The sequence below is a fragment of the Dipodomys ordii genome, unplaced genomic scaffold (assembly GCF_000151885.1).
Source record: "Dipodomys ordii isolate 6190 unplaced genomic scaffold, Dord_2.0 Scaffold54, whole genome shotgun sequence".
NCBI classification, from domain to species: Eukaryota; Metazoa; Chordata; class Mammalia; order Rodentia; family Heteromyidae; genus Dipodomys; species Dipodomys ordii.
In genome coordinates, this window is record NW_012267270.1 from 6440881 (window position 1) to 6454150 (window position 13270).

The window sequence follows — 13270 nt, forward strand, 5'->3', positions numbered from 1 at the left end:
AAAAAAAAAGTGTCTGGAAATTTGATCACGGTAGACAGTAAACTAAGTGATTTGTGGAGTTCCAGAAAGTCTACTGAGTCCCAGAAAGAACAGTGGAAGTCTACAGTGTTTCAGGCGCTGGGGTGGGCGGGACATGCCTGGAACACTGACAGCATGGAAGACAATGAATGACTTTACTCCACATGGGAGAACAATGCCCACACAGCGGCGCAGTCACTGGCTCAGCCACACATCATCATGGAAGGTCAGAAGCACTGGCAGCCTGTGGTTGACACATAGGAGGAGACCAACAGGCCAGTCAGAAGTGCAACATGGAAATGTAGGCAATGCGATGCTATGGGTCTTGAGATGATCACATGTTGTCTGCAAAGTGTGTACAGGACTGACACACTCAGGGCCAGACAAGGGGACCTTAGTGAGTCAGTTATTATTAGGTGAACACAGGCCTTGTAACCAGATTCCATCTTATCAACTTCGGGGCCTTTGAATGAATTCTCCAAGCCACATGGAGATCCGCAAAGGTGAAGCCTTACTGGCTTTAGGAGTTGTGCTGTCTAGGGGTATGGATCAATTTCTCTGCCAGATAAAGAATTCAGTGGCAGAGGGGCAGAGAAGTAAAGCAGCACATTTGTTAAAAGCCAAGGTAGGCTGCCGGTTCTCTGTGGAGAGGGGCCTTAGAGCCATTGAAGTCCCTCAAGGAAGTGGCTTTTATTGATTTTCCTCCTACCTGGGAGGAATTGGCAGTGAGGGCCCACGTGCCTGCTTGGTTTCCTGTTTAGTTTCTGCCACAGGGCACAAGCAGGGATTAAGCCCCATGGTCGTGTACTGCTGTGCACAGGTACAGAAGTGCATGTGCTGGGTCATGCCAGGTCATTCACGAGGCATTATCTCCTTACGTAGGATTTTGAACGTTGCGGGAAGAGGAGGCGCCATTTTGAGCAGGAGATTGAGGCACTGTGGGAACAGGAAGCGCTAAGATGGGTCACATGTTGTCACATGTTGTCTGCTACCTGTCATATCACCAATTCTCCTTCCCTTCCTTCAGGAGTGACAGTCTCTCATTGGTCACTGGCTGACCATTAAGCTATGCTGATCCAGGGAGTCTGGCTTAAAAGTAAAAACAAGGGAAAAAGCCCAAGTAGATACACTAGTGGCACAATTACTGTAAGTGGATAACTTACCAAATAAACAGCAACAACTACCAGCTGGGTGGGGAGCAGGAATCGGAATCCAGAGTAACTACAATATATTCCCTAAAATGTCTGGGTTCCAACAGCTTATTATGATACACACAGAGAACCAGGAAAACTACCTATACACAAGAAAAAGGGTAACAAGTAGGGACGGTTTCCTAGTGGGCCTAGATGTTGAAGTTAGCAGATACCTATTAAGATAGGTTTAAAGATGTAAATGAGCTAGGCGCTGTGGCTCATGCCTGTCATCCTAGTTACTCAGGAGGCTGAGATCTGAGGATTGTAGTTCGAAGCCAGCCTAGGGAAGGAAAATCCATGATACTCTTATCTCCAATTAATCCCCAGAAAACTGGAAGTGGCGCTGTGGCTCAAAGTAGTAGAGCACTAGGTTTGAGCATAAAAGCTCAGGGACAGTGCCCAGGCCCCGAGTTCAAGCCCTATGACTGACAAAAAAAAAAAAAAAAAAGGAAACTGGTTGTGAATTTGGTATAAGGGGCATGGTACAGGGAAGTGAATGGGCATGCGGGGTAGTTGGTAGTCTCCATGGCTGTGGCTTCCTCTTCTCTCCCTGTCTCCCTCCCCTCCCCTCCCCTTCTCCCTCTCCCTGAGATACAGATTATGCTTCAAAGCTAGCCAGGGCAGGTATATTCCTCCCTCTCTCCCTCTCTCCCTCCCTCCTTTCCTCCTTTCCTCCTTCCTGCCTCCCTCCCACCCCCATACACACAGAAGCACACAGTGAGTTGGTAGAAGGTTAAGCCATGCTAAAAGACTGCTTTTAGGACAGGTGTGGAGCCTCCACGGGGTCTCCGAGGGCTGATGGTGAGGGCTCAGAGGACATGCTGGGAAGAGGTCTGGACGTCCTTGGAGACAGCAGAGCTCCACTGATTTTTCCAGTCTGGAGTTGATCCATAGTCTCTCATAGGTTGGAGTGGGGGTGCAGAGAAGGGGGGCTCTCTAGGCGGCAGGTGGATCCTTCAGCAGACTGGCAGAGGAATCAGGGACGGGAAGGGGCAGCAGGATTTGGGGCCCTGGCAGCCCCTGTCAGGCCCAGGGAAGGCTAGGTTTGGGTCAAGCCTGCAACATTTTGTGCTGAGACAGAGATCTTCACACCAGGCCGCTGAGCACCCCCCCCCAGCTCACCCCCCCCTCCCCGTGACTGCACGGGTCCCTTCCTCTTGCAGTGCCCCTCTGGTGCCCCACACCCCGAAGGCTTACCATGTGGGGGTGAAGAGGTTCAGACCCTCCTCACTGGCACGTGTTGGTGCATCCTGAGCTGAGACACAGTGTGTTGTTGGCCGGCACAGAGCCGTGGCGGCTGCTGCTGTGCAGGGGAAGCGGGAGAGACCACTCTCCAGCTTGGATCTGGTTCTGTCGAGGGAGGAACCTTAGCGAGATCCAAAAGCTGGGCGGCCACGGCTCCCCGGACAGAGCCGGTGCAGTTCATCCTTATCTCCTCTCCTTCTCCCCCCGCCGCAGATCAAACCACGACCTAGACCTGGAGACCTGATTGAGATTTTTCGAATTGGCTATGAGCACTGGGCCATCTACGTGGAAGACGACTGTGTGGTCCACCTGGCCCCGCCGAGTAAGAGGGACGCGCCCCGGAAATAGCCACGGGCAAGTTCTTAGCAGAGGAGCCAGGAGCAGAGTTATCACCGTGCTCCCCGCCGCGGCCCTTCCCGGGCCTTGATTTACTCTCTGGGCAGAAGAGCTGGGTCTCTGTTCACCAGTAGGGTCTAGACCAGTGAGGGTCTAGCTGTGGGAGTGGCACACGTGTAGTGTCCCCTAAACTCCCTGGCCTTTTAACCACCCTTCAAAAATAAAAACCTAGGGGCTGAAAAAGCGACTTCCTGGTAGAGCGCTTGCGTAGCAGGCACGAAGCCCTGGGTTCAATTCCTCAGTACCACATGCACAGAAAAAGCCAGAAGAGGCGCTGTGGCTCAAGTGATACAATGATAGCCTGGAGCAAAAGAAGCCCAGGGACAATGCCCAGGCCCTGAGTTCAAGCCCCAGGACTGGCACCAATAAATAAATAATAAATAAATAAATAATCTAGCCAGGCACCTGTGCCTCCTAGCCACTCAGGAGGCTGAGATCTAAGGATTGCAAGTTGAAGCCAGCCTGGGCAGGAAAGTCTGTGAGACTCTTATTTTTAATTAGCCACCTAAAAAAGCCAGAAGTGGACCTGTGATTGAAGTGCTAAGATACTAACCTTGAGCAAAAACACTCAGGGACAGCACCCAGTCCCTGAGTTCAAGTCCCTGAACCAGCACCCCCGCCCCTCTTTCCATTACGAATCGAAGGATTCTGAGCCTTCATGTTTGTACTGATAACTGAGCACCCTTTCCATATTTCTGGAGGTCCCATGGGTGGGGTGTGGGCAGTGTTTCCTGGTGTCCTCAAATCTTGCTAGGGCCTTCCTCCTCATCCTGCCCAAAGTGGAAGTCTTTATCCTGCAGGCTGCTTCACCGCCATGCAGGCCCAGTCCTCAGTCCGTTTCTCAAGGCCCAGGTGACGCAAGGCTTGGCCTTGTGGAGAAGTGATGGGGGAGGAGGGGCACAGGATGTCAGGCAATGTAAAATGGTTATCAGGAGCCGCAGCTCCCAGAGCTTGCCCGAGGAGCCGGGCCTGGGAGGATTTCTTTTGAATTTTGTATCCTGGGCAAGTCTTGAGCTTTCGGAGTAGAAAGCCTTTGGCCAGAGCTTGTTCACAGATCATCTCTGTGTGCAGTCCTGGTCCATGACAGCTGGTCTCAGAAGGAAGAGAACAGCACAGTGTGGAAGAGCTTATAATGAGATGCGAGACACCTGTGGGCTCCCTCCCCGTCACGCTAAGCCCAGGGGTAAGCCCTTTGCACTCGGAGCTGCTACTTCCAATAATTAGCTCCCTTTTCCCCAGAAATCTTAAAATCATAGCTCCGTCACTTCAACTAATGTAAAAGACATCAGTATCGTTTGTCTCTCTCTCTCTCTCTTTTTTGTTGTTGGTCATTGGGTTTGAACTCTGGGCCTGAGCGCTGTCCCTCAGCTCTTCACCTCAAGGCAAGCACTCTACCACTTGAGCTACAGCACCACTTCCGGTTTTCTGGTGGTTTATTGGAGATAGGAGTCTCACGGTCTCTCCTGCCTGGTCTGGCTTTGAACCCTATCCTCAGGTCTCAGCCTCCTGAGTAGCTAGGATTACAGGTGTGAGCCACCAGCGCCTGGCTGATAATTTGTCTCTTGAAACAAAATGTTACAGAAGAGGACTGAAATGGAAAGAAGAAATAAGCATTTGATTTAGTCTGAGTGAAGTGTGTGTGTGTGTGTGTGTGTGTGTGTGTGTGTGTGTGTGTGCGTGCGCGCGCTGGTCCTGGGGCTTGAACCTGGGTCCTGTCTCTGCACTTTTTGTTTTGTTTTGTTCATGGTTAGTATTCTACCACTCATGGAGCCATGGCTCCACTTCTGGAACTTTTTCTTGTTTTTTTTTTTTTTTTTGGTGGTTAATTGGAGAAAAGAGTCTCACAGACTTTTCTGCTCTGGCTGGCTTTGCACTGCGATCCTCAGATCTCAGCCTCTAGCCTCCGGAGTGGCTAGGATGACAGTAGGATTGCACAGGTGTGGGCTCAGGCGCCAAGCTAACTTCTCATTTTTTTTTTTTTAAAGGGACGACACTCAGAAATCATCTAGTGATTTCTAAATGACTACCCACCAGGCCTTGGGTCTCTCTTGCTTTTTGTTCTTCAGCTGAAGGAATTGGGGCCCGTAGCATCACTTCGATCTTCAGCAACCGCGCAGTGGTAAAATACAGCCGTCTGGAGGATGTGCTCCATGGCTGCTCCTGGAAGATCAGCAACAAGCTGGACGGGACATACCTGCCCCTCCCTGTGGAGAAGATCATGCAGCGCACCAGAAACATGGTCAACAAGATAGTGCAGTACAGCCTGATGGAAGGGAACTGCGAGCACTTCGTCAACGACCTCAGATACGGCGTGCCCAGGAGCCAGCAGGTGCGGCTCCCCGGGCCAGCCCCTCGTGATCAAAGCGGGCATCGCTGGGCTGTGCTGTCACGGCTTTCATGTATTGCAGAGTGTGCAGTTTAGGAGGTATCTTTACCTCTCTTCTGGGTTAGGGTGATCTCCTTGGTTAAGTTACTCTATTTCTGAGACTTTTTCTTTGTTTTCGTTTTTTTTTTTTCTTAATTTCCTTTACAAAATAGGAGGAGACTAAAAGTAGATATTTCCTTGTTAAATTGAAAACTAGCAGTCTGGGATGGGAAGGTGGCTCAGTGGTAGAGCTCTTGCCTTGCATGCGTGAGGCCCTGGGTTCGATTCCTCAGCACCACATAAACAGAAAAAAGCAAGAAGTGGCGCTGTGGCTCAAGTGCTAGAGCACTCACTAGCCTTGAGCTGAAGAGCTGAGGGACAGCGCTAAGGCCCAGAGTTCAGGCTCCATGACCGACCCCCCCCCAAAAAAAAACCCAACAAAAAACAAAACAAAAAAACCCCTACCAGTCTGTAGGCCACATCTTGGATTTATTACTACTACTACTATTATATTGTTTTATTTAATTAATTTATTTTTGTCAGTTATGGGGCTTGAACTCTGGGCCTGGCTTGAACGCTGTCCCTCAGGTCTTCAGCTCAAGGCTCGCGCTCTACCATTTGAGCTACTGCACCACTTCTGGTTTTCTGGTCATTTATTGGAGATAGGAGTCTCAGAAGGTCTTGCCCAGGCTGGCTTTGAACCGAGATCCTCAGATCTCAGCCTCCTGACTAGCTAGGATTACAGGCATGAGCTACCAGTGCCCAGCGTTGTTATTATTTTAAAAGTTGAGTTACTACCAGCATTTAAAAATATAGAAATGTTACATAAGAAAGATCTGGATTTCCAGCTTTTCCTCATCCAGGCAACCAGCCCTTTGGCCAGCATCCCTGTGTCTGACCCTCTGAAGGGCCAAGCTGTGCCTATAGGTGGTGGGTAGCGGTTGCAGTGCTGTTGGCCGGCTCTGTGCACATTGCCCTCCCCCTCTCCCCCCCACCCCCACAGTAGGGCAGCGATCAGCTTAATGTGCTAGAGACTTGAAAAGCAAAATATCCGCAACAATTTGAGCTGTTCTTGTTAATAACTATCCTTGCTCAAACTCCACAAGATAAGCAGAGGGAGTGCATATATTTATCTCTTTTTAAATAGGGGGGGGGGAATCTAAGGATTAAAAGTGGATTGTTCTATTGTCCTAGCTTTTGCGCTATGTTTCTTTTCTTCTTTCTCAACTCCTTCCTTCCTTCCCTCCCTCCTTCCTTTCTTCTTTCCTTCCTTCCTTCCTTTTCTTCCTTCCTTTCTATTTCTCTCTCCTTCCCTCCTTCCCTTCCTCTCTCTCTTTTTTTTGGGGGGTCCGGTCATGGGGCCTGAACTCTGGGCCTGGGCGCTGTCCCTCAGCTCTCAAGGCTAGTGCTCTACCACTTGAGCCACAGTGCCACTTTCCTACCACTGAGCCACCTTCCTAGCCCCCCCTCCTTCCTTCCTTCCTTCCTTCCTCCCTCCCTCTCTCTCTCTCTTTCTTTCTCTCTCTCTTTCTTTCGTGCCAGTCCTAGGGCTTGAACTCAGAGCTTGGGCATTGTTCCGGAGCTCTTTTTACTCAAGGCTGGCATTTTACCACTTGAACCACAACTCCACTTCTGGCTTTTTTGTTAGTTAATTGAAGATGAGATTCTGATAGACCTTCCTACGCAGGCTGGCTTTGAACCATGATCTTCAGATCTCCACCTCCTGAGTAATTAGGATCACAGATGTGAGCCGCTGGGATCTGGCTTCACCTCTGTTTCTTATGTTCTCTAAACAGAGTGGATTCAAACCTGGTTCTTGGTCTCTCTGTTATTCCTCACCTTTAGGGAGCACTGGCAGGTCTTCCCTAGCCTGCTTCTCCCTCTTTGTCTGTCTGCATCTTCCCTCTCAGTTCTCTGCACCCTCTTCCTCTGTATCTTGCATCCTTGGTGTGCCTGTAGTCCATTCTTGTGAGGCTTTCTGCCAGTGCCAGAGTTGGTGGGCCGTGGTACGAGGGACCTCTCATTTGCTGCACACTTGTACATGAAGAGAAGACCCCAAGGGCACAATGAGAGGCTTCTCAAGACCTCTAGCCCCAAAAGTCACGAGCACCAAGCCCAGAGCCAAGCTTGTAGACGAATTCACTGTGCAATTCCGCTCAGGTGAGTTCCCTTCCAGGCCTCTCAGATTCCCTGTTCGTTGGGCGAGGACTTCATTGGCTGTGGCCCATCCTCTGCTGAGATCAGTTGCTTCTGAGCCCCTTGGAGTTTAGACCTTGTCCTGATGGCTCTGGGGAAGACAGAACCAGAATCTCTGGATGCTTTCCTGGGGGAAGGGAGCCTGTTTGCCTCAGGTGTCTTGTCTCCAGCAAGCCTGGCTGCTTGGGGCTCTTGCAGCTCTAGGATTTTGTGGAAATACAGCCTGGCATAGGCTGGCTCCTCTAGGGAAAGCCTCCCCGTGGCATAGGTGTAGGAGGGAGGGCAGAGGCCTGGATGGGGACTGATGGGCTGTGACCGCTGTGCTTTCAGGTAGAGCACGTTCTGATGGAAGGCGCCAGGGCTGCAGGCGTCGTCATTTCGGCTGTTGTGGATGGCATAAAGCCCAAACCGGTAACTGCCCAAGGCCTGCTAACCCCCCAGAGAGGAGGAGCTAGTGACACCAGCAAGGATGCCATGCCTCCTCCTTCCCTCCCCCTGTCTTCCTCTCTCAACGGCCCTCCTTCAGAAAATCAGGAGCCTCTAGAACAATCTAGAATATTTTTCCTCTAATATATGTGATAAGAGATGCATGGACTGGCAGGAGAGGAAGAACTACTGTGCTTTGCCCATCAGTTAAGAACCGCCCACAGTGCTAAGTACTTCCTATACTTATTTAAGTTTCCTCTCTTTGCAGGAAGGAGCCTTGTTTGCTTCTTAGGCCAACTCTAGTCTGCAATGCTGGGAAAGCTTCAGGAACATCATGGAGAGCTTCTGTTTAAACATTTCCAATAATGAAGAACTCTTTGCAGAAGTTCTTTCCATTCAGTGAAAATGTCTCCAGTTTCTTTCCATATAACAACCTCGCCCTTTTGGGCCCACAGTGTAGTTTGTGGGAGAGGGGAGGAAGGGATCGCTGTCAGTGCCAACTGTGCTTTAATCGGAGAACTCATTGCCAAGGACTATTTTATTTCTAAAGTTGTACATTAACTTTATTCTTTTTTTTTTTTGTCAGTCATGGAGCTTGAACTCTGGGCCTGGGCACTGTCCCTGCGCTCTTCAGCTCAAGGCTAGCTCTCTACCACTTGAGCCACAGCATCATTTCTGGTTTTCTGGTGATTAATTGGAGATAAGAGTCTCACGGACTTTCCTGCCTGGGTTGGCTTTGAACAGCGATCCTCAGATCTCAGCCTCCTGAGTAGCTAGGATTATAGGTGTGAGCACCCAGCCATTAACTTTATTCTTTATTGCTTAAAAATATCCAACTTAAAGTGTAATTGATAAGATCCCCCCTTCTAGTTTTTCTACCTGAGAATTAGCAGAGAATTTGAGATTTTTATTCTGATTCCAGATGAATACTTCAAACATTTACATGTTGACTTCTGCTGTGAATGAACAAGAGGATAGACTCATTTTTTAACATGTGTTGTCTACTATATTACTTATTAATTTGCTTACTTATTATTAGCATTACAGGAATTTGAACTCAGGGATTTGTGCTTGCTAGGCAAATAGTAAGCCACCCCATCAACAAGAAAGTGTTTTTTTCCTAGTCCTGAGACTTGAACTCAGGGTCTGGGTGCTGTCTGATTCACGTTCTAGTTCCAATCACTCTATTGTCATTGTTTATTTTGAGCCCACTACTTAAAGACAGGACTTAAAAACCATTTGTAGGGATGGGAGACACATTGAGTGGCCAAAGTGAGCTGTGTTGATTCTGAGCCCTTATTAATGTCCTTGAAGCATATGGGTGGAGCTGAGCCTGCAGAGAGCAGGATATCTGCGGTATGGCTAAGTGATCAACATCCATGCAGAACAGAGCACTGACAGGTAATGTAATAAAAATGTGCAGACTCGAAGCATACAGATCCATGATGAAAATGGAACAGCTATTCAAAGCATATTTTTTTCAGTTAGGGGAATTTTCTCACGTGAGAATTTAAGGCAACCTATGCCTAGGGAAGGTAAAATGGAGGCCAACTTCTGTCATGACTTTCACATTCTCTACATAAATACGCCTTTTCAAATCCTTGCTTTCTATGGAGTGGGGCAGTCTGTCCTTTCTATTTGGGATGACCATGCATACACCTGACCAAAGTGTTTACCCAGTCCTGATCTTCTCAGAGATACTTGGTCTTCAGTGGAATGACCGGGTAAATGAGAGGCTTAGTAAACCAAACATTTGGACAAATGTTTGTGAACCCAAAGTCAAATATTTGCCTGTTTCACTTGGACATTTCCCTTCCAGTGACATGCGGACTCCTGTGTAGGTTTAATAATTCACTTGACCTGGAAAGAACAGCTTTCCTTAGGATAACCATTAGACAGACAATGAGGCATTTATAATAGAGAAAGAGGACCCTGTTATAATCATGCTCAGATAACAGATAACAGCTCTAAACTCTTTCCACTCTAGGCTATGTAAGATGGTGGTCATCTTTGTGCATAAGTGAAGAAATTTAATGGAGGGGGGTGAGGGAGAGGGAAATGAAAGGGGGAAGGGAGGGAGATGAGTTAATATTTTAAAATACTGTCTCCATGTAAACATTTTAGCATGTAACATCACTGCTAAATACCCTAGATCTTTTGTTGATGGTACATCATCAAAAGAATGATGTTGGTGATCCTCAGATCTCAGTCTCTTTTTTTTTTTTTTGGTCAGTTGTGGGACTTGAACTCTGGGCCTGAGTGCTGTCCCTCAGCTCTTCACCTCAAGGCTAGAGCTACACCACTTAAGCCACAGTGCCACTTGTGCTTTTCTAAGTGGTTTATTGGCTATAAGAGTCTCACAGACTTTCCTGCCCAGGATGGCTTTGAATCTCGATCCTCAGATCTTGGCCTCCTGAGCTACAGGGTGAGCCACCAGTGCCTGTGTTCATAATGCCTGATGATTTTCTTCTTTCCTTAGCAATAATTTTCTGAGACCAACAGCTTATCTCCCTCCCTCCCCCTTCTTTCCTCCCTTTCTCCCTTCTTCCTTCCTCTCTCCCTCTTACCCTCCCTTTCTTCCTCCCTTTCTCCCTTCTTCCCCCTCCCTCCTTCTTTATACCACTTTCATTTTTACATTTTGCACTCACTTCTGTAAAATTATTTGTTGCCTAGTAATGTTGTTAGCCATCTTTTCACATATCAGTCCCTGCTGACATTCCTTAACTCAGAGCTCACTAAGGAGGTTGGATTCTAAATCAAACATTTGTCATTCAGCACATTTGTTTTTGTGCCCTTTAACTTGAGATTGTACTTGAGTTATCCCTTTTCCCCATTTTTTTCCCTTTTTTCCTTTTTCTCCTGGGGCTTAAACTCAGGGCCTGGGCACTGTCTCTGAGCCTCTTTGTGCTCAAGGCTAATGCTCTACACTTGAGCCACAACACCACTTCCATCTTTTCTGAGTAGTTTGTTGGAGACAAAGAGTCTCATGGACTTTCTTGCCCAGGCTGGCTTCCATCTGTGCAGGGTTATAATAGCTAAGCAGACAGGCAGGAAACATGGAGGGAGCTTTTAGATGGAGAAAATAGCCAATTCCCTTGGTCTCTGGTCATGGCTGAATAATCATGAACTCCATTGATGTGTTTTACATGATGTATCTTTGGCCTTAGATTAGCTATTCATGGTTAAGGAGGCAGGAATAGAAACCGTGTAAGGTTCTGAATGAACAGTTCTCTCCAAAGAATTTAAGACTTGGCTGAAGGAGAGGCACTGAGGAAGAGCTGGCTGGGCTGGGTGATTTGAGTGGATTCAGCGAGGTTTCATATTCCTTCTGCTCAGGCCTCTGAGATCCCCTTGTCCCTGCCTTTAGCTGGTTCCATCTAGAAGTGTCCAACACACATAAAACTTGTTTGATTGATCAGGAATTGCTTCTCAGCTATCAGGGAGACTTCCTTTCTTACTGGAGGAAACCTGTAGTGAACCAGTCTATGGTGGGCCTATGTTCTCAGAAAGAAGATGTCTAGATCTGCTATGGAACACAAGGGTGTTTTACTCACCGTGCACAAAAGGACAAGAGAATCAAGGGCATGTCTTTTGGGGCAAGGAAAAAGATCTATTCAGTAAGCCAGCAAGACTAAGAAGATGGTGAACCAGAGCATTAAGCACAAGATTTTAAAGCTCTTTTTTCTTTTGTAAAAATCTTTAGGAGGCTATTATGAAACTGGTATATGGTAACCTGCTTCTTTGCATTCAAACCAAACATAAATCTTGTGTATCTGGTTTAAATGATGAGCAAGGACTGTGTATCCAGGGAGTCATAGACTTATTTTTTTTATAACAATATGGATAGAACTGGGGAAATATAGATGAATATATTATTGTGATTATCTTGATTGGTTCATAGGATCCAATATCCCCAATTGACAAAACTCTTCATGCATGATAGCAATCTGCCAATTGAAGCTATCTTAACCTCGAAAGGGAAATCCATAAAACTCTGAAAATAATGTATTTCATGATGAATGGCTAGATCAGGGGCAAGGCAAATATGTTCACTCTAAGCAGTGTATGAAGAAAATTCTTTTTTTTTTTGGGTCCGGTTGTGGGGCCTGAACTCTGGGTCTGGGCGCTGTCCCTCAGCTCTTCAGCTCAAGGCTAGCACTCTACCACTTGAGCCACAGCACCACTTCCGGCTTTTTCTTTTTGCTTATGTGGTGCTGAGGAATTGAACCCAGGGCCTTGAGCATGCAAGGCAAGCGCTCTACCACTGAGCCACCTTCCCAGCCCTGTATGAAGAAAATTCTACAGAATCTCCAAATACACTCTTACAGGATGATAATTAGATATGTTCAGTAAGGCTTCCTATATAAGAAGTCAATGTGGTATTTCTATGTATTAGCTATAAACTATCTGAGCATCTTTAGAAAATAATTCCATAAGAACCTAACAACTCAGGAATAAAGTCATACAAAAAAAGTGAGACTACAACATCTTGGTAGGAGAGATGAAAGAGGATTTGAAATGTTAGCTTCCTTTATAAATCCCATTGGGTGTTGGTGGCTCATGCCTATAAGCTACTCAGGAGGCTGAGATCTGAGGATCACGGTTCAAAGCCAGCCCAGGCAGGAAAGTCTGTGAGACTCTTATTTCCAAAACACCACCAGAAAATCAGAAGTGGCGCTGTAGCTCAAGCGGTAGAGCACTTGCTTTGAGCTGAAGAGCTAAGGGATCAGGACCAGAGTTTAAGCCCAACTGACCAAAAAAATAAAAAATTCAGGGACAGTGCCCAGGGCCTGAATTCAAGCCCCATGATTGACAAGAATATAAATCATGTTGTGAATTAAATGCTATATTCATTGATGTATTTTCCAGACAACTATATTGTCTAAGAGATGACCTTCCTGCTTGCTACTTGTGACATGCTACAGGAAGCAGGGAATGCGCCGTGGCCAGCTGTGAATGTGTGCACACACTGTCCTTTCCATATTGAAGCCCAAAGGAGGCTGTTATCTCACTTCAGAAAGAACGGGAAGGGGCTGGGAAGGTGGCTTAGTGTAGAGCGCTTGTCTTGCATGCATGAAGTCCTGGGCTCGATTCCTCAGCACCACATAAGCAAAAAAAAGCTAGAAGTAGTAGTGTGGCTCAAGTGGTAGAGCACTAGCCTTGAGTTGAAGAGTTGAGGGAGAGCGTCCAGGCACAGATTTCAGGCTCCATGACTGACAAAAACAAAACAACACCCCCCCCCAAAAAAAAAAAAACCAACCTCAAAAACCTAGGAAGATATTGAGCCATTCGATTGGACTGTCCCAATGGGAAATCAGTAAGTTCCCTTTACATTAAGTCCAGCCCCTCCCAAATGAGGCCTTTGACACCGTCATCCAACACAATTACCAGCAAATACTTTATACCAGATGAGATACAGTGAACGTGGTAA

The 13270-nt window shown here is 47.3% G+C and overlaps 1 protein-coding gene across 1 annotated transcript in view; it reads left to right on the forward strand.

Annotated features, from left to right (window-relative positions):
- Hrasls5 (HRAS-like suppressor family, member 5) overlaps positions 1-8215 on the forward strand; it is a 24599-nt gene extending 16384 nt beyond the window's left edge. Inside the window, exons 4-7 of the mRNA XM_013020914.1 lie at positions 2670-2778; positions 4919-5181; positions 7744-7824; positions 8108-8215. Of these exons, the coding sequence (XP_012876368.1) occupies positions 2670-2778; positions 4919-5181; positions 7744-7824; positions 8108-8131 (477 nt within the window). The 3' untranslated portion in view covers positions 8132-8215. The remainder of the gene's footprint in view (positions 1-2669; positions 2779-4918; positions 5182-7743; positions 7825-8107) is intronic.
- The last annotated feature ends 5055 nt before the right edge of the window (positions 8216-13270 follow it).